The 21,437-nt window shown below is 52.4% G+C and overlaps 3 protein-coding genes across 7 annotated transcripts; all 3 read right to left on the bottom strand.

Moving 5' to 3' along the window:
* Positions 1-82: 82 nt before the first annotated feature.
* AOC3 (amine oxidase copper containing 3) lies at positions 83-6,744 on the bottom strand. The gene is made up of 4 exons (XM_033847897.2): positions 4,992-6,744; positions 3,178-3,463; positions 2,636-2,765; positions 83-1,898 (listed from the first exon to the last, which is right to left on the bottom strand). The coding sequence occupies exons 1-4, from the start codon at positions 6,589-6,591 to the stop codon at positions 1,623-1,625; spliced, it is 2,292 nt and encodes a 763-aa protein (XP_033703788.1). The 5' UTR covers positions 6,592-6,744; the 3' UTR covers positions 83-1,622.
* A 54-nt stretch (positions 6,745-6,798) lies between these two features.
* On the bottom strand, positions 6,799-13,721 carry AOC2 (amine oxidase copper containing 2). Of its 4 annotated transcripts, XM_073797675.1 has the most exons (5): positions 12,872-13,721; positions 10,871-12,569; positions 8,610-8,895; positions 8,251-8,380; positions 6,906-7,937 (listed from the first exon to the last, which is right to left on the bottom strand). In XM_073797675.1, the coding sequence occupies exons 2-5, from the start codon at positions 12,456-12,458 to the stop codon at positions 7,644-7,646; spliced, it is 2,298 nt and encodes a 765-aa protein (XP_073653776.1). In that variant the 5' UTR covers positions 12,459-12,569; positions 12,872-13,721; the 3' UTR covers positions 6,906-7,643. The 4 variants fall into 4 exon arrangements, 3 of the variants coding, with proteins under 3 accessions (XP_033703785.1, XP_073653776.1, XP_073653777.1); XM_033847894.2 differs by having other exon boundaries at positions 6,799-7,910; positions 10,871-13,721; XM_073797676.1 differs by having other exon boundaries at positions 8,799-8,895; positions 10,871-13,721.
* A 154-nt stretch (positions 13,722-13,875) lies between these two features.
* On the bottom strand, positions 13,876-20,733 carry PSME3 (proteasome activator subunit 3). 2 transcript variants are annotated; one of them, XM_033847944.2, is made up of 11 exons: positions 20,457-20,730; positions 19,743-19,775; positions 19,557-19,619; positions 19,256-19,360; positions 17,809-17,857; positions 17,144-17,256; positions 16,862-16,930; positions 16,658-16,725; positions 16,504-16,558; positions 16,292-16,378; positions 13,876-15,677 (listed from the first exon to the last, which is right to left on the bottom strand). In XM_033847944.2, exons 1-11 carry the CDS (start codon positions 20,496-20,498, stop codon positions 15,597-15,599), a joined length of 765 nt encoding a protein of 254 aa, XP_033703835.1. In that variant the 5' UTR covers positions 20,499-20,730; the 3' UTR covers positions 13,876-15,596. The 2 variants fall into 2 exon arrangements, with proteins under 2 accessions (XP_033703835.1, XP_033703836.1); XM_033847945.2 differs by lacking the exon at positions 19,557-19,619 and having other exon boundaries at positions 20,457-20,733.
* Between the last annotated feature and the right edge of the window lie 704 nt (positions 20,734-21,437).

Here is a 21,437-nt window from a genome sequence, read left to right as displayed (position 1 = left end):
GGGCTCTTAACTCACTCTACCCTTCCCCCCTACCCCAACCCCTTCCTAAAAGACAAGTCAGTTTAAAAAAAGAAGTCAGGTGTTGTTTGGGCCCATTTATTATTTGAATAATAATAAATGAATAGGTAATACAGTCTCATGGTTCAAAATTCAAACGTACAAAAGGGTGTATAGTACTGTCTCCTCCCTCCTCAGTCCCAGCTTCCTGGTTCCCCTCCACAGAGGCGACCAGTGTTACCCGTGTCTTCCGAATATGCATCTATAAGATATGAAAATATGTATTTATATGATCCTCCCCTGTAAAACACAAATGGAGGTGCCCTATACACACTTCTGTGCCTCTCCTTGTTCATTGGAAGATTATTCCCTATAAAGAGATATAATTAGTTTTACAGCTGTGTAGTATTGCTTTGTAAGGCTGCATCAGAATTTATTTAATCAGTCTTTGAGGGACGACAGTTCTGCTGCTTCCCATCTCTGGCTCTTTGTAGAGGGACCCCCAATCCAGACTGCTCCCACCCACCCCTCCACACGGACAACCTGCCTGGGAGGCTCCACCCCCAGAGGCCTTGGCTCATTTGCATGCCCACACGTGATTGGACCCCTGGCCCTATGACTGGAGTCCCTGGTCTTCCTGATTCTCATCCTTGGTGTCCACCCAGCCTCCCATATTGGCTACTGCAGAGGACAGAGGGCACTGGTCACGCACAGACTTGGCACAAAATGACCACTCCTCATTACCACTGCACCCGCAAAGCCATCTAACATGCTAACTTGAGCTGCTGCTGTCTCCATGACCATCCTCTGCCAGAGAATGCAAGGCAGGCCTATACAAATGGGCAGAAAGAACTGTGGGGAAACACATCCTGCCCCAGGACTGGGGGTGGGGGCAGCTCCCAGACACAGGGACACAGACGGGGACTGTCCTCTCAAACTAGATGTCCCTTGCATTTTGAGACTTCCACAGGCCTAGAACCAGGAGAGGAGACCAGAGGTGAGAAATGAGGGCTGGGTAACATCCCCTCAGGGCTGGGAGGGAAATCCCAGGATATAAGAACAGGTGGGAACTGGAGGAGGCTAGGCAAGAGGGGAGAGAGAGAGAAGGAAACATGGGCCAAAGAGCCTCTTCCAGCTTGATTCCTAGATTCACGGGCCTGGCAGGAACCCTGCCCCACGGCCTCCTGGTGCCTATCCCCATAGCAGAGCCCCCCATCCTCACCTCCCAAGTGAGGACTCAGGAGTCTCAAGAGAAACCTGGGATGGCTAAGAAGATTTGGGAAACCCAGAAAGCAAAAATAAAAGGAAACAAAACAAAAAACACCCAAAACAGGAGTCTTCTGGAAAGTTTAACCATGACTCCAAGCTCCTGGCTGGCCATTCCTTTCCTCTCTGCAAGAGGAACTTAGCAGGTCTGGGGTCAACAGAGCTGAGAGCCCCCTGTGTCAGGCATCACAGACTCAGGATGCTTCCAGAAGGAAGGGGGAGGGAAGGGAGGGCGATGGGAGAAAGAAGACCCCCAAGATGTGATGAGGGAGAAGACATAGGCTGCCCTGCCCAGTGCCCATCCCCTCCCCCTCCCCACACTCCCTGGCACTGGGGTCCCAACCACATTCCCCATCCACCTAGTTGTGGGAGAAGCCCGCGTGGGAGAAGGCAGGGAGGTGGGGGGCACAGGCCTCAGCCTGGGGGAGGCAAGCCAGGTGGTTGACCTCACAGGCCCCAGCATCCTGGTCCTCCCGGAAGTAGACGGAGTCAGCAGAATCGAAGGAGGGGTCCTGGTCAAAGAAGTTGTAGGGTTGGAGGAAGAAGCCCACGCTGTTCCCCACAGTCACTGTGTTGGGAATGTCCTCTGCATGGGGGATGTGCAGGAAACCGGTTGTCACCCAGGCCACCAAGTCCTAATGGGGGCAAAGAAAGAGGATCATGAGGTCTGGCTTTGCTAAGGGCATGTCCGCCTCCCCCAGGATTCACTTTGGCAGCCCACCTTTGCTCAGGAGGATTTTAAGTCTTCAAACATTTTTCCTACTAGTCCAGAAATCAACACATAAATGGTCGATTTCATATTCGGAGCAACACCTGCCTCCCATCCCAGCCCGTACCCTCCATCATCTGACATTCCCCATGACATCACCATCAGCCTACACACCCCCAGAGGAATGATGACACCCACGGGCAACTTCAGCTCCTTTCCCCTGACTCAACGAGAGCTCCCTAACTCTGAGAGAAGGAGGATGAGGAGGGAAGATCAGGGTTTGGGAGGCAGAAATTAACTTGGAAATTAATCCTGTAATGGTCAAGCCAGCAACAGAGAAGCTTTAGATATAAGAGATGTGGTCTTCCCTGGTCACTTCCAGCCCTCCTGAGTCCTGGGGCCCTTAAAGGACTCAGTCCACGACGCTGAAACTTAGAGAGCTGTAGAGTCTTGAGGATAGGCTGGAGCCTCAGCCACTGTGTGCAAATGAACTCCCAGCTTGGGAAGATTCCCTCAGCAGGTAATGATCAGATCCACAAAAGCACAGAAGGCAGGAGTCAGCTCCGTCCTTGAGGAGATGGTTTTCAGGGACCTCCCCAAGAGGAGGTGGGGCTCATCTCTGTGTCCCCGAACCCCTCCCTCAGCCTCCCACAGCCGGCTGACCTCTCCAACTATGGTCTCATTGTTGATGAAGTCAGCAAAGTCCACGGTGGGGTCCCAGGGGTCATTCTGATTGAAGATGCTGCTGCTGCGGGGCTCCGCCTCCTTCCGCTGGGTCACAGCCAGCTGGTACCTAGAGATGCTCTGGTCAGGCCTCCATGGTCACTAAGCCCATCCTGCTGCCTGATCATCATGGAAGGGAGCCGAGCCCATGGACCTCAGCATTCCCATCTCGTTCACACAGTCACTCTGACGCCACCCTGGTGGGTGGCCCGAAATCATTCCATGTCTTCCTGTTCATCCCTTGCCATTTCACAATATGCCCCCTCCCAAACAGAAAATACTTTTCCCACCTGGGCTTTAGCCTTCCAAGGGGACCATGTATCCACTGTGGGCCTTTGGATAACCAGGAAATCCTTTTTGAGCTCTTACCTCACTCACCTCGTGTACAGTCTGAACTGAGTTCCCAGTTGCCCCTCCCAACGCTCCCTTCTCACTCTCATCCCCTCCCCAACCCCATACGCATACCGCACCCCATCACCCACCTTGCCCAGCTCAAGGCTCTCTCCATGGAGCTGTTCTGGGGCAGAGGCTCCCCAGCAAAGCTGACTGTCTGGATGCGGTAGCCCCTCGGGTGCCCCCACTTGTTGCTGTGATTGCTGGCCAGGTACAGGTAGCGAGGGCAGGGACCTCCCAGGGGGAAGGCGGCCTGCTCCTCTGTCTCCAGCAGCTTCCGGGTCACCTGCAGCCTCTGTATCTGGTGCTTGGGGCTCCAGGGTACCGCCGTAGGGACAAAAGCCATGTCCTCAGCCCAGACCCAGTTCTCCAGTCCTGCAGGGGTGGAGTGTAGGTGGGGGGAAGGGGGGGAGGGGGGGAGGGAGGGCTGGTCATGCAGCTGCCCCCCACCGCCCCCGGACTCTGTCCCCACCTGGCTTCAGAGTGGGGGCCAAAGAGAAAGCCAGACTGAGTGTGCCCCCTGCTTCTCTCCCCTCTCCCCAAGATGTCCCAATCTTTCAGCCAAACCTGTTGACCTGTGAAATATTTCTTCAAGGATTTCATTCCTTCATCCTTTCACACTCATTAGTGGAGAGGCCTGTGCTCAGCACTGGGGACACACTGATGAATGAAACAACATCCTTACCCTCCTGCTCTCACAGAAGCCCCAGAGAGGCCAAGCCCTGAAGGGACTGTAGTGTGAGAGGAGCCCATTCCAGATTGAAGGTTAGAGGAACACAGGTACAGGCAAGAATAGAGGGCTTCCTCGGCCACTTTTCAGCCTGGCCTTAGGGGATGTCACCAGCAGAGGTGACATGGCAGGGCATTCTAGACAGGGGCAAAACAGGAGCAAAAGCAAAGAAGCGTGACTGTCACATGTGGTGCGTGTGTCCAGGGACAGGGCGGGTGTGTGTCTTAAGCAGCACGGGGAAGAAGGTGAAAGGCAGGCAGTAGCTGTCCTCTGAAGGGAAGGGCCTTGTAGGTCCTTCTGTGGACAGGATCCTATAGGTGATGGGGAAAGTGGGAAGTGTGTAAGGGAGCAGGCTGGCATGGGCTGGTAGGTCCCTCTGAGCACAGGGTGAACCATGGATCTGAGAGGAAGAAGAGTCGAAGCAGCAGAGAGAGGGCTGGCGCCCACAGGGGGCCGGTAGCGGGGCCAAGCGAGGGGTTGGAGATATTTCAGAGGCAGAAAAAAATCTGGTGATGAACTCAGTGTGGGGAACGACAGTGAAATGACCAAGACTCCGAGGCATCATGTAACCCTTGGCTCTCTGTGACCACCAACTCCAGGAACTATCTGGAATATTCCACAGTATCCACTCTGCCCCTCACACTTAAGTGTATTGTGCCCAGAGATGGAAATTCAGGGAGGAGAAAGGTCCACCTCCCAGGGAAATGTATCCCCCGGGGGCGTTCCACGATTGGCCTGCAGGTGCCAGGGACTCTGCAGAATGCAAACAGATCCTCCCCAAAACCTACACTGCAGGCCAGACACAGATAAGCTGAAAAGCACATGGCTGCCTCACTGAAGTGGGGCCCATATAAGTGCCAGAGAGGGAAGAGGGCAAAGGGGACCCTTAGCCTGGATCCTGCCTCTTCTCTGAGCTTAGCTGTTTCCCAAGATTTTCTGATGAGGTCATGTGGAGGGTGGGTGGCAGCTCTGTACCCAGCCAATGAGCTAAGAGCTCAGTAAAATTCAGCAGCCAACTCTCTCCCATCCGGCAAAAGAGGAAGCATGAAACTCCAAAACATATACTCATGCTCAGATCTTCCTTTCCTGGAAAACCTCCAACAAACACAAAGCAAACAAAGACAACCCTTCAGCCCCCTATCTGGGATCCTGGCCTCCGCCAGGATGTCTTACCTCCCACGTCCAGATCCACCTTGTAGTGGGCACTGTGGGTGTGGACGGTGCCCAGCGTGTGCTTCCCAACCTGGTTTCCATATCTTCGGGCAGCTCCAAAGAGGAACGCTGAGCTGATGTAGCCTGTGGCATGGAATTTGACTTCGATGGCCCCATTGGGGTGGAAGACCATATCCCACACATAGTCGTAGTTGAGCAAGGTCGACACAGATCTGAAGACCAGCACTGTCTCCGCAAGGCCCCCAAAATAGTGGGAGTGAAAAGCTGAGTGGTGTCGCCTCAGGGGCAGGCCCTGGTTCTGCTCAAACACACAGAAGGCATCAGGTAGTGTCTTGGGGTCTTGGGACTCCAAAAGGAAGTACCAGTCCACGTAGGTGGCCAGATAGGGGCAGTCCACCCCACGGGTCAGGGGTGTGGCGTACTTGCCCATACCAAAGCTGCCGTCCATATAGTGGGTCAGCATTGCCGCCGGGGAATTTCCACCATAGACAGCCAAGGCCTCTTGGAGGCTGATCTCGTAAGCCAGCCGTTCTCCCTGGAATCGGATGTCAAAGATCCTTGGACCACTGAAAGCTCCGAGGCCAAAGGAGAAAGTCCACAGTGAGGAGGCCACTCGACTCCCCTGGACACTGAAGCGGGGGCCCTGGGGATGGAACTGCAGAGGGGGAGCCGGACCCGGAGGCGCCTTGGACTTCAGGGACCAGGACCCACCTGTGCCATTGTCTGGGATCACCACCACATTCACCAGGCCGGCCTCAAACTGCTCCTCCAGGTGGGCCAGACTCTCATAGTAGCGGCCTTGAAAGAACACCTTCTGGATGGTCCAGCGAGCAGGGTCCAGAGCCTTGTGGTCTACCAGAAGCTCCAAACCTATGGGGTGCAGGAAGAACCCAGCCCCTGAGATGTTGTAGTAGAGGCCAAACCAGGTGGCCCTGTCCCCTGATTGCAAGCCACGGGGGGCTGTGGTCATGGTCACCAGGTTCCCTCCTTGGTGCTTGTAGAAGCAGCAGTGGTGGAGGAGACCAGCAGCCTGGGGCAGCTCTGTGTTGAAGATCATCTGGTCTATGTCCAGGTACTCTCGCATGAGCACGGGGCGTCGGTGATAGGGCAGGGGGCCCCCGTGACGCTCCACAGTCACGTCTCGCAGGTAGGAGGGGTGCGGCAGCGGCCCCACCAGCAGCTCAGTCACATTGGGCTGGGGTTGTCCTCCAAAGAAGACGATGGCCAGTGCCTCCCGGGCAGGCGGGGGGCTCCCCCTGTCCAGGTGGGCCAGGGCTGCAGCCTTGGGGGGCAGCTCCAGCTCCACCGAGAAGACGCAGTTGTCTGAGGGTTGGGCCTGAGCTGCATCCACCAGGCCTGGCCCCAGCTTCTGGGTCAGAAAGCTCATCACAGCCGTCAGCTCTTCTCGGCTCAGGTCTGCAAACAGCTGGCTCTGGCCAGGGTGTGTCCACGGCTGGGCACTTGGTGATACGGAGGGGCAGAGGGGAGGCAGGCTGTGTTCACCACCATCTCCTCCCCTGCCAGCTAGCAAGACACACACCAGGGCAAAGATGGTGATGACAGCCAGAGCGAGGAGCACCAGGGTGGTCTTCTGGTTCATTGTCCCATGAACGTAGAGACAGAGGATTGAACCAAAGTGGAGACTTGTATTCTCAGTCCAGCAGAAGAGGGTCTCTTTTGCTCCCTGTACTGGGGGCTCCTAGACTCTGGCTGAGGTTCTCAGTATTGCGACGCAATGGAGACTGAGGATGGGAAGAGCATGGGAAGGCTGGGGAGGGGGGCGGAGCGGGCTGGGGTTGGGAGGCGGGCCTAAGGCAGGGCAGCAGTGATTTCCGCAGACCTTACATGGCTTTGTGTTCCAGGCTCCAGCTCACATTCTGCTCTCTGGGTCAGGGTTCGGACAGGGGAGCGCTGGGTTAGGAGGAAGGGGTGGTGGGGATTTCAAACGAATGCAGCTGACCAGCCTGAGCACAGACATGCGCTGACATGCACAGGAATGCCGGGGAGGAGGCAGCCCCTCTTTCCCCTCCGCCCCACTTCTTTCCGCAGCGCCCATTTCTCAGGGCCAGATGTTCCCTTTCCTGCAACTTGGAACTATTGTCCTCCTTCCAAGGAAACCCCACCCCCAGCTCTTCAGCTTCCCAAGCAGCATTTCTTGGCCAGGTCTGTCCCCCTTGCCCCCTCTCCTCCATGGCTAATTTCCTTGGCCAGAGTCCTTAATATCTCTGGGGGATTCTAGATACTTCAAAAGTCAAAGAGAAGAAATCCAAGTAAAAGAAAGTCTTGTAATACTTTTTATTATAAATTACACACACCATCAGTTTTTACAAAATTCTATCTATTCTTCCACTTCAATGCACATGCATTAAAGATATGTCTGGTGTAACATTCACCAAATGTGAATGCTGTTTCTGAGTGGTAGGATTTGTGGTGTTTTAGCTTTTTTAATATCAACGTCATTTGTATAAATTCATCATTTAAAAAAAATGAACTGGAAATAAGAATTAACCAAAGGATATATGGGGGTTTACATGGTAGGAGGCGGTTTCCCAAGGGTCGAGTGTCAGGGGAGCAGGAAGTGGGAACAGAGAGGAAGGTACATGTCTTGGCACCCCCTCTCCGCCCTGCCCATGTCCCACCACACACTCAGGGCTACAAGTCTTGGTAAGAGAAAGGCGGCAGGTCCGGGACACAGGCCGCCAGGTGGGGGATGCAGGCCACATGATTGACACTGCAGAGCCCAGCATCCTGGCCCTTCTCAAAGTAGACGCTGCCAGGGGAGAAGATGGAGGGGTCCTCATCAAAGAAGTTATAGGGTCGGAGCAAGAAGCCAACTCTGTTCCCCAGAGTCACTGTGTTGGGGACATCCTCAGCGTGAGGGATGTGCAGGAAGCTGGCTGTAACCCAAGCCACCAGGTCCTGCAGGAAGAGGAAGAACTGGAGACTCTGGAGGCGAGATCCAGAGAACCCCCCCCTCAGCCACAATCCCCAATCTCCAGTCTCAGCCCTGCTTCCACCTCTGCCCAGCCGCAGGCCCAAATAACAGGCGTGGTAATCCATGTGAGAAGCTGTAGGGTGGTCCCAGGGCTAATCTCACCCCCAGGAGGGATGACCCATGTTGGTCATCAGGGAACTCCCTGGCGGGCCCCTAATCTAAGAACTGGAAATCTACCATTCCCTCCATCCTACAGCCAGGGGCCGGGCAGCCAAGACACCAGGCTTAGGGGAGCTCCTTTCCTCTGCCCCGAGGGCTACCAACCTCTCCTAACAGGGTCTCATTGTTGATGAAGTCAGCAAAGGCTGCAGTGGGTGTCCAGATGTCATTCTGGTAATAGATGCTGCTGCTCTGTGACTCCTCCTCCTTCCTCCGGGTCACCACAAGCTGGTATCTGACCAGGAATGTTGTAGGAAGGTGGTGTCAGAAAACGTCAAGGGCCTTTCAGCCCAGAAATCCTTTGGATCAGATTCTGTGTGAGACCATTCCCGTCCCATATCTACTTGGATCTGAGAAGAGGTCCAGGGGTGAATGATCGAGGTTAGTGAGTTGGGGTCTTCAGGAGCTGGGATGGGAAGGGGACCAGTCCTTCCCTACCACCCAGTGCCCAGGGCCCTCCTCACCTCCCCCAGCTGAGGGCCCTCTCCATGTCGCTGTCCAGGGGCATGTGTATGCCAAGAGGGCTGTGGATCTGGATTCGGTACCCGCGCTGGTGACCCCAGGAATTAGTCTGGTTGCTAGCCAAGTAAAGGTAGCGGGGAAGGGGGTCCCCCAAGAAAAAAGCTGTCAGGTCCTCCCTTCCCAGGACCTGCCGAGTCAGCTGTGGGCGCTGCAGTTGGTGCTCCGGACTCCAAGGGGCTGCCACAGGTTTAAACACCACGTCTTCAGCTACCACCCAGTTTTTCAGCCCTGCCAGGGTGAGGGGAGGGAGAGGAGTGCCACAGCAGGTGAGACAGGTCCCTTGTTTTCTCCGTGATGCCCCCTGCACTGGCCTGACAAAGGACAGCAGAGCTCATCAGCTCTGCGCTGGGAGCCAGGTCTGGACTTGAGAGCTAGCCCGCCTTCTTTGAACTTGCCCTGTCCAACACAGTTACCACCAGCCACAAGTGGCTCTTTCAATTTAAAAAATTCAGTTCCTCAGTCACACTATCTACATTCCAAGTGCTCAACAGCTACGTGTGGCTAGCGGCTAACATATTGGACAAGGCAGACATGTAACATTCCATCATTGCAGAAAGTTCTATTGGCGCTGGTCTACCCAATACACTTTGGACCAATTGTTCGCTTCTCTGATTCTCACTCGGTGAATCGCTACAATGGGCATAAGGAAAGCTGTTCTGTGGCTGAGCTCTGTAGATGCGAAAGCACACACAGGTGGCTAATAACATTCTTCTAACTATGAAAGGGATATTTGTCTTGGAGAAGCCGGATGGGAAAACCCAGTCCCCTTCCGTGGTGCCCTGCGTACTCCTCCTGGCTCTGAGACTTTGATTTTTTTCCTCAGTATGGCAGGTATCACTTTGTCTTTTTTACAAGGAAGTAGATTTATATCTTTAAATTGTCTGGGAGATCCCTGGAACACTTATACTCTTTCTGCAGGTTCGGACTGCTAGTTCCTTTGGGCATGACTCGTATGAATGTGCCGGCACACAGGGAACTCTCCTGAAGCCAGCGCCCCTGCCAGTTCTCCTGTGTGCAGGGGCCTGACACAGACTCTCTGGCCCACAGCACCAGCCTGTGCTGCACGCTGGTCCAATAAATGTGATTTGGTTTTATGTCCTAAGACAAGGCTCTTCAATGCCAAAATGCTGGAAAGAAAACTTCAAGTCAGAAAATAGTCATATTCCAAATATGTCCAAGAATAACCTAGTTAAAATGCATGATTTAAAATAGCATTTCAATCATGCTGTTTTCTTAGCTCTCTCCCCTCCACCCGCACAGCACACACACACAGATGCACACACACGCCATCTCTATACTCAAGAGAATATGGAAATGTTTCACAAGAAATATGCTGTTACAGTGCATTATACTTGGACAGCCACTTCCTGACCCATCTCCCCCCACCCTCCTTAGTTTCCGTAACTGAAAAATGGAGAGGGTGTGATGGATTCCCAATTTTCTTTCTGGGCCTAATAGTCTAACTTGATAAGTTAATTATTTTGTTCTGGACAAAAATCTGTCAGGAGCTTTAGGTCCCCTTTGTGCTTAGAGCCCTACTTGAGAAATCCCTTTCTACACTTGCAGCAAGCCTATTGCATGCCTGCCATGTCACCAGAGAGCCCACTACAATGACACGTGCTGGCAGGAATGGGATGGTCCTCCCCAGGAGGTGGATGGGCCCCTGTCTTGTAATCTCAGTTGCCTGAAATCCTGCGGAGCAGCCCCCAGCTAGCACCTCCTTTTCTCAGGCCCCAGGACCACCTCCACTCTCAGGAAGCTCTTTATACAGACTACTCCCTATCTCTGTTCAGGCCCCAGCTTCCCCCACCTCCACTGACTCTCAGAATGAGGAAGAACTCAGAGCCCCAGCTCCAGCCGTGTCCAGCCTCAGACAGGCAGGGCAAGGGCAAGTTCACCACCCACAGACAGGCTAAGGCAGCCAGCTAGTACAGCGCAGCCATTACATCTGGTTTCACAATTGCAGCGGGTCAGAGGGGCTGGGCGGGGGAACACTCTCTACCTTTTGCCAAATACCCAATAAGCCCAGTATTTAGGCTGACTGCAGTTGAATACAGTCAGATCAGTCCCTGCTGTTGCCACAATAAATTGTGGTGCTGGAACGCCACCCTCTTGCCTCTTCCGGCTTGATGTGGCTTGATGTGCGGGTCTCCCTTCCCTCTGGCCCACCCCAATGCTCAATCCTCATCCCCTGGGCACTCACCTGCCACATCCAGGTCCAGCTTGAAGTGGAAGGCATGCGTGTGCACCGCCCCCAGCACTCTCTCCCCAACGCGGTTCCCAAAGAGGAGGCTCTCCTCGCCCCCGCTCAGGAAAGCAGTGTTGATGTAGCCCGTGGCATGGACCCGCCCTTCAAGCGCCCCATTTGGGTGCAATACGAAGTCCCAAATGTAGTCATAGTTGCCTACAGAGGACACGGACCTGACTACAAGGGCCGAGCCAGCCAAACCACCATAGAAATGACTCTGAAGGTGACCGTGGTGCCTGCGGAGGGGTAGTCCCTGGGCCTCCTCAAACACACACACAGCCCCCGGGAGCAGCTGGACTGCCCCTTTGCCCACTAATACGTGGATGTCCACCATGGTAGACTGATAGGGGCAGTCCACTCCCCGCACCAAGCCCCGGCTGTGATGGCCAAGTCCATAGCTGCTATCCAGGTATCGGGTCATCATTGTCTTGGGTGAATCGGCACCATAGATAGAAACACACTCCTGGACACTGACTTCATAGGCCACTCGCTCACCCTTGAACCGAACATCAAAAATCCTCATGCCACTGAACACCCCATGGCCAAAGGTAAACGTCCAAAGGGAGGACGCCACTAGGTTCCCTTGCACACTGTACCGGGAGCCCTGAGGTGAGAACTGAAGAGGGGGAAGAGGACCTGGGGAGACCCGCGATCGCAGCGATGAGGCCCCATCTGGCAGGGGTAGAGGAACTCTAACCACTTCCAGCCGGCCAGCCTTAAACTCCCATTCCAGCTGACCCAAGTCTGCATAGTAGTGCCCAAGGTAGAAGACCTGCTGGACAGCCCAGCGGGCAGGGTCCAAGGCCCTGTGGTCCAGCAGTAGCTCGAGCCCCACAGGGTGAAGGAAAATCCCAACACCTGAGATGTTATGGTAGAGGGCTATCCAGGTAGCACGGTCCCCTGAGCGCAAGCCACGAGGGGTGGCGTGCAGAGCTGCCAAAGTGGAACCATTGTAGTTGAAGACAGAAGCCAGGAAGACTGGTGCCTTGGGGAGCTCCACCTCTTTCAAATGCTTCCACATCTGGGCAGACTCAGTTCCCAGCACGGGGCGCCGGTGATAGGGCAGGGGGCCCCCGTGACGCTCCACAGTCACGTCCCGCAGGTAGGAGGGGTGCGGCAGCGGCCCCACCAGCAGCTCAGTCACATTGGGCTGGGGTTGTCCACCAAAGAAAACGATGGCCAGTGCTTCCCGGGCAGGCGGGGGGCTCCCCCTGTCCAGGTGGGCCAGGGCTGCAGCCTTGGGGGGCAGCTCCAGCTCTACCGAGAAGACGCAGTTGTCTGAGGGTTGGGCCTGAGCTGCATCCACCAGGCCTGGCCCTAGCTTCTGGGTCAGAAAGCTCATCACAGCCGTCAGCTCTTCTCGGCTCAGGTCTGCAAACAGCTGGCTCTGGCCAGGGTGTGTCCAGGGCTGGGCACTGTAGGATACAGAGGGGCAGTGGGGAGGCTGGCTGGAGCTACGTTGGCTGGTCAGCAAGACATAGGCCAGGGCAAAGACAGTAATGAGGGACAGTGCCAGGAACACGAGGACTACCTTGAGATTCATGGTGACTGCCGAGAGCTGAAATGAGAGTCCCGCCAGCTGCTCCTTCTGCTTACTGACATCAAATCAGGGTTTATATTCAGTAGGATGGATAGGAATAGTGAAAACTCCACCCTGTGGGTTGGACGGGAAATTTCTGACCTTGATTTATATAATTCTGCTCCAATTTTCTGTTCTGTGGTTTGGCTCAAGGTACTACTTCCACGTGCATAGCCTCTCCCCATCCCTGAACTCCTCCCAGCAGCACGGTCAGTACCCACTACCGATCTCCATCATTTAGACCAGATTAGAGGGCATTTGTATGTACACTAGACTCTACCTTCCACCCAGAATGGGTCTGAGAAGTATGCAAATCTCAGACGCCCAATCAAGTCCCACGTACTACATGCAGCCACTCTAACTGTCCACTTTCCTACCTCCTGGCAGGCACTCCCCTCCAGTATTTCCAGGATCCACTGCCCAGCTCAGCAGTAAGCACTGTGTTCTGCCACATGCCTAAGACCAAGCCCTTGATCTGTAGTCTCAGGCCTCTTCCGTCTAGTCGGTGAGAAAGGAGTGGTGAAGGCCTGGGCGCAGCAGTCAGATTTGTACACCAATCGCAGGTCCCTAAGCTGTGTGACCTGAGGGGAGTTACTTATCGTAAGTCTCAGTGTCCTCACCTATAAAGAAGGGATAAAACTACCCCAGAGATTCACGGAGAGTAAATGAGATCAGGCGCGTAAAGTGCTTAACAGCCTGGCACGGGCAGGCATTCAAAAATTGTCAGCTACTGGTAAGGATCTCTGAAACAGAATAGGGCAGATGTTCCTCCATTGTTCAAGACCTTAAATCCCTTTCTGCAGAGACAACAGATACCAGATCATTGGATACCAAAATGCTCCTCTGCAAGGTGGAAGTTAAGGAAACTTTATTTCAGAGGGAGCTAAGGTCCTAGATACCCCTCCAATTCATTTGAAAACCAAAAACCAGGGGTCCCTGGCATCTCCGCAAGAAACTTAAGACATTATTCAGAAGGAACTTTTAGTATAGAGCAAAGAAAATGACGGGGTCGGGTGTGCCTTGAACCAGGTGATTCCCCACACACGGAACTAGAGCGGCCTCTACTGGCAGTTCATGGGTATCACTGGGGAGGGAAGGAAGGAAGGAGCTGGGATTTTGCGAGGGTAGAAGGCAGCTTAGCTTTGGAAAGAGCTAACTTTCATTTAATTCAGACTGAAGACAAATGAAGGACCCACCCTTGCCTCTTGGTAGGCAGAAGCCTCAGCCTTTCCATTATTCCAGAGAAAAGAGGCAGCTCAGTTGGTATAAAGACACCCAATAGGGTGGCTGGAGGTATATGAGGAGGTGGGTATCCCAATGTGCACACACGTAAGTGTGGGTATGTTCCTGGACACCAGAGCATCGCATCAGGGTCTGCAGCTTTAGAAAGAGGTCAAAGTACCTGTATTTTTAATAATTTCTTGACATGGTAAAAGAATTTTACATTACGATCCAAGGGTGGTAAGGTGAGGAGGAGGGACATGGGAACAATCCAACAAACGAAAAGGGAAACTGAGAAACACATGGTGGGAGGACAGAACATTTTAGCTGGAAGGGGTCTGAGGGTGGGTAGGGGCATTGCCCAACTAAAATGCAATTGGTTTGTTACTGAGTACTATTCATGGGAAGACAGCATCCTAACTCCTTCTCTAGAGCACACTGGGAGGAAAAATGATGCATCCAGATGGAAATATGATTGGGGGCTGCAAGACAGAGACGGGGGTAGAATAAAAGTCAGCAACAGACACAGAGAATCACCAGCAGACTCTCCAGTAGTGGTAGAATAGAAGTGGGGGTTGATGAGGGCTAACACAAAAGCTGTGACAAGTGACATCTCTGGAAGATTTGAGAGATAAGAGGCAACTCTTCTATGGTTTTGACTTGCCCAGCAGATTTCCACATACACACAATGTGCACATGCATGTGTGTGCATGCACACACATATACACACAAGTGACCGCTTTCCCTGGAAGCACAATACTATAAAGAAGAAAACATTTTTCCCAAAGGGAAAACCCAGTAGGAGCAGCAGCATCTGGCCTCACAGCTGCAGACACCCCCACCCCAATTTACAACTGGCCTGGGAAGAGGAAACCGGGATTCAGAGGACCAGCCTTTGCAAAAATGCCCCAAAGGACCCGAATCACAGAGGAAGGGGAACCCACTACCCCTGCTTCTCATCTTTCAGTTGTCCTCCAACTCACCAGCCTCGGGCACCAAGAGGCTACAATACCAGGAGACAATGGGCCCTGGTGGATGAGAACTAAGACGCCTAACACCTTCTGAACGGGGGGTGGGGGGGTGGGGGGGGTGGGGTGTGTGTGTGTGTGTGTGTGTGTGTGTGTGTGTGTGTGACAGAGACAGGGTTTGGGGGGGTGGGCAGGGCTGGGGGGAGGGGGGCATCAAGTAACAGAGTAGGAAGGCATGTGTGTGCTGCATGTGTGTACGTGTGTGTATATGACACACATATGTGTATGTGAAAATCCTAGTTATAAAAACATCTGAAGCAGCTAGGGACTTGGCAGAAGGTCTAAGGTGTTTCTTGTCATGATCAGGTTCAAGGTGCAATGTATATAGATGGGAAACCCGAAGTCATCACCAGGGCAACTGTGGCAGGAAGGATGCAACGTCCCACTGTCAAGGGACACTAACCTCCCATCAGGAAGAAAGGAGCTGGTCCCCCACACTCCGCCCCAGTTCCTACAAAACACCTAGCACTCTCCTTCCAGTTCCCTCAGTTTCTAACCAACTGATCATCAAGAGGAAGAATATACAAAGCCCAAGACACAGGAGGAAGCCAGGGAGAAAAAACACAAGTATTCTTGTGCCAATATCCTGCGTACATAAACCTGGAGGTCTCCAGAAATTAGGACAGGGGGGCGTGGGGTACTAGGGAAGGAAATAGAAGAGTTCCTGAGGCCTGAAAAAAGAGGTAAACACGTCACAGAACTACATGAGAGTTTCATTAGGCTCTAACTAAAAACAGAGAGAGGGGTGATTACTACTTCCAGCCAGTTTCCCCATCACGATAGTCATGTAACAAACCAAGGCAATGTCGGTCTTGAGCCAGACTCACAGAGTCCCCTGGCCCTGGCCCTGGCCTCAGTACAGTGTCTCTGCATTGCTGCTCCGGGGCCGTTTGATCTTCTCGATATTTTTCAGGATCATGTCATGTAGAGTGACCTGGGAGAAGAGGGATCATGGACTCACATGTCTGTTGTACCCCTACCTCACTAGGAAAATAAGACACCGCCACAAACTCCCAAGCAATCACTCACATAACCTGGATCTCACTCACCTGAATCTGAATTCAGCATGGCTGCCCTACTACCAGGGCACACCTGGGTATATCCAGGGCCCAAGGTGTGCCCTACCCCAGGCACACCTGGGTATATCCAGGGCCCAAGAGTCTAATACATTACATTTACTGAGCACATAACATACCAAGAATTGCACTGGGTCCTTTAATGTGTTAACTGAAGTTTGAGATTAAACTTGCCCAAGGCCACACATTACAGGTAGGATTGGTTCTAAACCTAAGCCTGACTCTAACACCCACATCTTCACCCCTATTCTATGTTGTGCCCTTTCCCATCCAGGTAGAAAGAAGGGAGATGCCCAGCTAGATACCTTCAATGACCTCATAGCTCTCAACACTTGGCTAATGGGCAGAATTTGTTCCACTCATTTTACCTCCACCCCCGCCCTCCATCTCAACCTCCAGAGAGTGGCAAGAAAATGGTCACCAGAACTAAGAGAAGCCAGAGCAACTGTGGGCAGGGACCAAGGTTACTTACATATTGATTCCTTAGCTCTGATATGATGAGCCGAAGGCTGATATATTCTTTCTCATCAATCTCTGTCACGGTGCGGCGATAGTCCTCCTGAGAGCGGGGCGGAGAAAAGGCTAGTTCCCAAAGCCTGACTGTCCCCACATGGCTCCTCCCAGGAACAGCCACTCCTCCCGGTCCTACCACTTCCACCCTCGGCCCACAAAACCCTTACTTACCACATGGGGATATTTAGCTATTTTAGAAACCAATTTGGCTCTTGTAATATAATATCTGGAAGGAGAGAGAAGAGGAGGAAGCTGCAGGAGACCCTGGACAGTGCTTACCACCTCATCAGCCCCCAATTCCCGGGCCAAGCCCAAGCAGCCCTACCTAGATATCTGGTCCAGATAAGATGCAGCTTCACTCTCAACAGTTCTTAGTTCTGCAACTGTCTCCTCCTGAAAAAACAACTGAGTCAAAAGTCACTTCCATATCACCCCAAGGCAGACCAAAGAGAAAGGGAAAACAGAAAAGCAGGGGAGATGAGATTACCTCCCAAACCTTCCTCTCCAGTTTCTAATGCAAGCACATTACCTGAATGGACACCCCAAAGTTGTTCCCATCTTCTATCCTAGGAATCAGGAGTTGTACCCACATTTTGACCTGGAGAGTGAGGAGACCAAAATATACATATGAGGACCTTGGCCTTTTCTACTGAAGCCACGAAGTATACAATTCATGCTTCTGGGGCCAGATGTCAGGAGCACAGGAGCCAAAATAGACTTCCAATTCCCACATCATCTCCACGCCTCCAGCCCCATATCCATCATCTTGCATAGTTCAAGCCAGGCTATTTGGGGTCAGCCCCTGCCTCACCGTGTTGCATTTCTCGATCAGCAGCCGGATCTCAGGCTTCACTTTTTCAATAATGTCCACCAGCTGCTGGTTGCTTTTTAGCATCCCATTGGGCATCACGAACACCTTGGTTCCTGGCAGGGACATGAGGAAGGTTAAATGATTTGGATGGAAGGCAGGACATAGCACTCCACCCCTTTCTCTCTTTCCCAGACCCATGAGATGCTATGACCTCTGCCTTTTATCTGTCACAACTCTATCTATAAACCTTGACACCCCCACGAAATCAAAAAGAGAACGCATGGATTAGCAAATGGGTGTCTAAAGTATCCCAAAACTCTGAAGGATAAAAAAATTAAAATATGCTCTATAGACTTAATGTACCAACTATTACTGAAGAGGAAAAAATGATATGGCACTGTGACTTCTGTGAAAAATCTGTGATGTGTAGCCACTTCCAACCTCTCTCCCTTGGCAGTCCACAATAAGACAAACCCTCCCTATTAACTGGAAAATTAGGTTTACAGTGCTAAATAATGACAATGCTTGGAGGACTTGGGAATGCTAACGTCTGGGAAATAAATTCAGATCCTGCTTCCTGGCCAGGAGAACACAAGATTCATCCTGCATCTCAGGGCTGCAGGCCAGGAAAGGCTGGGGTGGGATACAGTGAAGGGAGCTCTTACCCTGGAAGGCCTCTTCACATTCATCCAATCTTCGCTTCTTGTAAGTGGGCTAAAGATACAAAAAGATGGGAATTAGTCTGCTTGACACCTACATCCCCATCATAAGCTACCCTTCGAGCAAGTTTTATCCCTTCCTCGACCCCATTATTAATTTACACACAATTTACTAAGCACATACAAGGCTTTAAGAGAAGATTCTTGGGGCCTCCCTGATGGCGCAGTGGTTAAGAATCTGCCTGCTAATACAGGGGACACGGGTTCCAGCCATGGTCTGGAAAGATCCCACATGCCAGCGAGCAACTAAGCCTGTGTGCCACAACTCCTGCACTCTAGAGCCCACGAGTCACAACTACTGAGCCCACGTGCCACATCTACTGAAGCCTACATGCCTAGAGCCCATGCTCTGCAACAAAAGCCACCACAATGAGAAGCCCGTGCACCACAAAGAAGAGTAGCCCTCGCTCGGCACAACTATAGAAAGCCCGCGTGCAGCAACGAAGGCCCAACGCAGCCATTAATTAATTAATTAAAAAGATTCTTGCCACAAAGCAACTTAAACTCTAGTTGGGAAGACCAACCTTTCAAGAAATATAACAAATTAAGCAATTAGGGGTAATTCCCTGGTGGTCCAGTGGTTAGGGCTTGGCACTTTCACTGCCAGAGGCCTGGGTTCCATCCCTGGTTGGGGAACTAAGATCCCACAAGCCGTGCGACATGGCCAAATAAGTAAATTTAAAAAAATTTAAAAATTAAGCAATTGGGCAGGGGGATACTATAAAAAACAGGAAAAATGAAGCACTGAATGCAGAGTTAGGATAATTAAGGGAATAAATACAAATCTGCTGGTTCCACAATGAAATGCGATATTCAATCAACAAACATGTATTTAGCACCTGCTATGTACCAGAAACAATGCTAGGTGCTGGGGATACAAAAATAATTAAGATAGTTTCTGCTCTCCAGAATTGCAAGTTCTATCAATGAGACAGTAATGCAGACAAAGGACAATACAGTACAGTGTCATCAGTGTTATAATAAAATGTGGATATATAGCTGATAAAAACTAGGCACTAAAGATACACAAAGACTAGGACTGCAGTTACATAGCAAGAAGAACTGTTCATTCCATAACAACACTCAAGACACTGAAACGGGTAAGAAAAGTCTTGCCTAGAGTCCGGGGGACAGACCAGATCACCTGAGGGAACCTGTAGCTATTTGTCCTATTTTTAAACTCACTCTAACAGAGTAACATTAACATATTCACTTCATGCTACAAATGAAAATCAGGATCTAAAGGGGGTGTACTTCAGTCATAACATCTGTAAGAATCCTCATTCCCAGATCCAAATCCCACTGTCCCCTCTGTATATGTTCACACTGAGCAGGGAATAATGAACAGAGAACCTACTGCTTCCGAACACAAAGATAAATATACGACACTTACACCGTCCAGTCCATCATGGCTATTGGTGAGAAGAATGGGGTCAGGGACTGGGAGATTCATGTCTGAGTGGATCTGAGTTAGGTCATGGATGTTTAGGATTGGTTCCTGAAAGAGAGAAGCCCACCCCGAAAACATTAGTTTTTTTCCAAGATGAACAAAGAAGTATTTCATTTAAAGGGCAAGAAATGAGAGCGCTTTACAGTACAAAACAAAACAGAATTAACACGTGATTTGTCCCATTTGACAGAAAGACCGGGGCAAAAAAATGGGGGAATCTGAGAAAAAGAAAAGCGTCTCTCACCTTCAAAAAACTATCAAGTTCTAACAATTTCTTTGGGAAAAAATTTGCCACCAAGTCTTCTGCCTAAAGATGAGGGAAAATACAACCGAATTAGTAACTGTGGGAAGGTCTGTCTCTACAGGTATCTCTCCTCTGGGGAACTCCCGACTATTAACCAACATTCATTTTTCTATTTATTTCACTCACCTCACTTGTGATCCGTTCCCTGAAAGAATCAACCTAAAATTAATAAAGAAAACAATTCACTATGAGTAAGTCAGTACCTGGCAACAGAAGTATGGGCAGGATGGGGAAACCCAAATCCAACTGTCTTCCCCTCACCCTGTAATCGTAATGAGAAGCTGAGAGGCCCCCAGACTGCAAATACTTTTTTTCTGAGGATCCATTTCTCCATCTCAGGAGAAGGAAGCCGGGCTTGAGGGCAACACCCGCCTGTCTTCCCTCCCTCCCTCCCTGTTCTGAAGCTGTCTGACTTTAAGAGCAGACAAAAGACAGGTAGGTGGGGGAGGTGTGAGCTCACAAACGTTGTCAACCACCATCCAAACCTGGCCCAGGATACGAGGCAGGCCTGATGCCAAGGGCAGGGGCAGCAGCAGCGTCCGGAGGCGGGGACGCTGCTGGGCTGGGGGACTTCCAGCTGTCACTGGCCTAAAGAACTTAAGTCCACCACGTGTCCGCAGAGGTCTCCCCGGGCTCTCCACTATTAGACGGGGTACAGAAGGCCATCCCATATTATCCTCTCCCCCGATGCTGTCCCGGGAGTGGGGGGCTGGGCTGAGCCGAGCGGAAGCTCAGGGCTGGTGTCCCCAGGGAGACAAAGACGCCGTGGGGAGTGGGGAGCCGGTCAGACTGCTCGGGGATCGAAGCGAGGGGTAAGGAGGCCCGGGCCGGTGCCGTTACCTTAAGCTTCACTTCCTGATCCACCTTCAGCAACGAGGCCATGGCCGGGCCGGGCCGTGTCCGCTCCGCTGGAGACCGGAGGCGCTGTGGGCTCCGGGGAGGGGGTCAGAGGGAGGCGGGAATGTCGGCTGCTTTCGGGACGCGGCCGCCCTCGCTGGCTCACTCACTGCTCTCTCGCTCCCTCCCTTCGTGCCGTCCGCCCGCCCGCCCGCCTGCTGCCTGTGCCTTCTGCCTGCTCCCTCTCTCGCTCGCCCTCCCGGCTTTCGCCGCTCACGCCGGAAGTTACGTCACAGACAACCGCCGGGATTTCGGCGAGGATGCGCACAAGCCCTGCGCAGCCGCGCTGAGGTTCGGCTCTGGACATTCTTATTTCCGGGCTCCTCTCCGCTCTACGGGTGAAATAAAAGGGAGTGCGGCCAAGGGTGGTTTAGTGAGATCTGAGGCTCAAAGAGACTCGGGGATTACTTGCTTCTCTGTTATCCCGGCACTCGCCTTCTCCGAAGGGACCTTCGGAGCCGCTACCGCCTCGAGCGTGGACCCGACCGACGACGCCGTCGCGCCCCAGTGACGCCGTCGCGCCTCGACCTGAGGAAGCCGACGGTCCCCGCGCTGGGTTTGGGGCGTCTAGTCTGTGATTTCTGCCGCCTCCTTCTCTTGGCCGGAGCTCTAGTGTTAGGCTGGAGCCTAACAGAAGACAAGTCCTGTTGCACCAGGCTTCCCAACGTTTCTCTGCCATGTAGCCACTTAATGTCATACACTTTCACCTCAGTGATCAACTGCCTGATGGATGGGCAAATTGATGCCTGGAGGCCGGTAGTGCTTGTCCAAGGCTGCACAGTGTTTCCAGAAAATCCAAGACCAGAACTCAGATCTCCTAACTTCTAGGGCAATGCTGTATCCATTTTCCTCATGGAAGGCAGAGTCTCTAACCCTTAATTCACCCTCTCATGGTCTCTTAACATTGGTTATTTCGCTCTAAAA

This window comes from Tursiops truncatus, chromosome 20 (assembly GCF_011762595.2).
Source record: "Tursiops truncatus isolate mTurTru1 chromosome 20, mTurTru1.mat.Y, whole genome shotgun sequence".
In the NCBI taxonomy this organism is placed as follows: domain Eukaryota; kingdom Metazoa; phylum Chordata; class Mammalia; order Artiodactyla; family Delphinidae; genus Tursiops; species Tursiops truncatus.
The sequence above is the reverse complement of the archived record's forward strand: the minus strand, read 5'-3'. Positions and strand labels throughout refer to the sequence as shown.

Bases quoted from the DNA above. Each gene is read 5' to 3' on its own strand.
- AOC3 (XM_033847897.2), bottom strand. From the start codon at position 6,591: ATGAACCAGAAGACCACCCTGGTGCTCCTCGCTCTGGCTGTCATCACC. The intron at 2,766-3,177 runs GTGGGTGATGGG...GAGCATCTCTAG, and splicing joins AGAGCCTTGAGCTGGGCAAG to GTACCAGCTGGCTGTGACCC. The intron at 1,899-2,635 runs GTCAGCCGGCTG...TGCCCCCATTAG, and splicing joins ATGAGACCATAGTTGGAGAG to GACTTGGTGGCCTGGGTGAC.
- PSME3 (XM_033847944.2), bottom strand. From the start codon at position 20,498: ATGGCCTCGTTGCTGAAGGTGGATCAGGAAGTGAAGCTTAAG. The intron at 19,361-19,556 runs GTGAGAGACGCT...TCTCTCTTTCAG, and splicing joins AACTTGATAGTTTTTTGAAG to GAACCAATCCTAAACATCCA. The intron at 17,257-17,808 runs GTAAGAGCTCCC...TGTCCCTGCCAG, and splicing joins ATGTGAAGAGGCCTTCCAGG to GAACCAAGGTGTTCGTGATG.
- AOC2 (XM_073797675.1), bottom strand. From the start codon at position 12,458: ATGAATCTCAAGGTAGTCCTCGTGTTCCTGGCACTGTCCCTCATTACT. The intron at 8,896-10,870 runs GTGAGTGCCCAG...TCACCCTGGCAG, and splicing joins GCTGGACCTGGATGTGGCAG to GGCTGAAAAACTGGGTGGTA. The intron at 7,938-8,250 runs GTTGGTAGCCCT...TCTCGCCTCCAG, and splicing joins ATGAGACCCTGTTAGGAGAG to AGTCTCCAGTTCTTCCTCTT.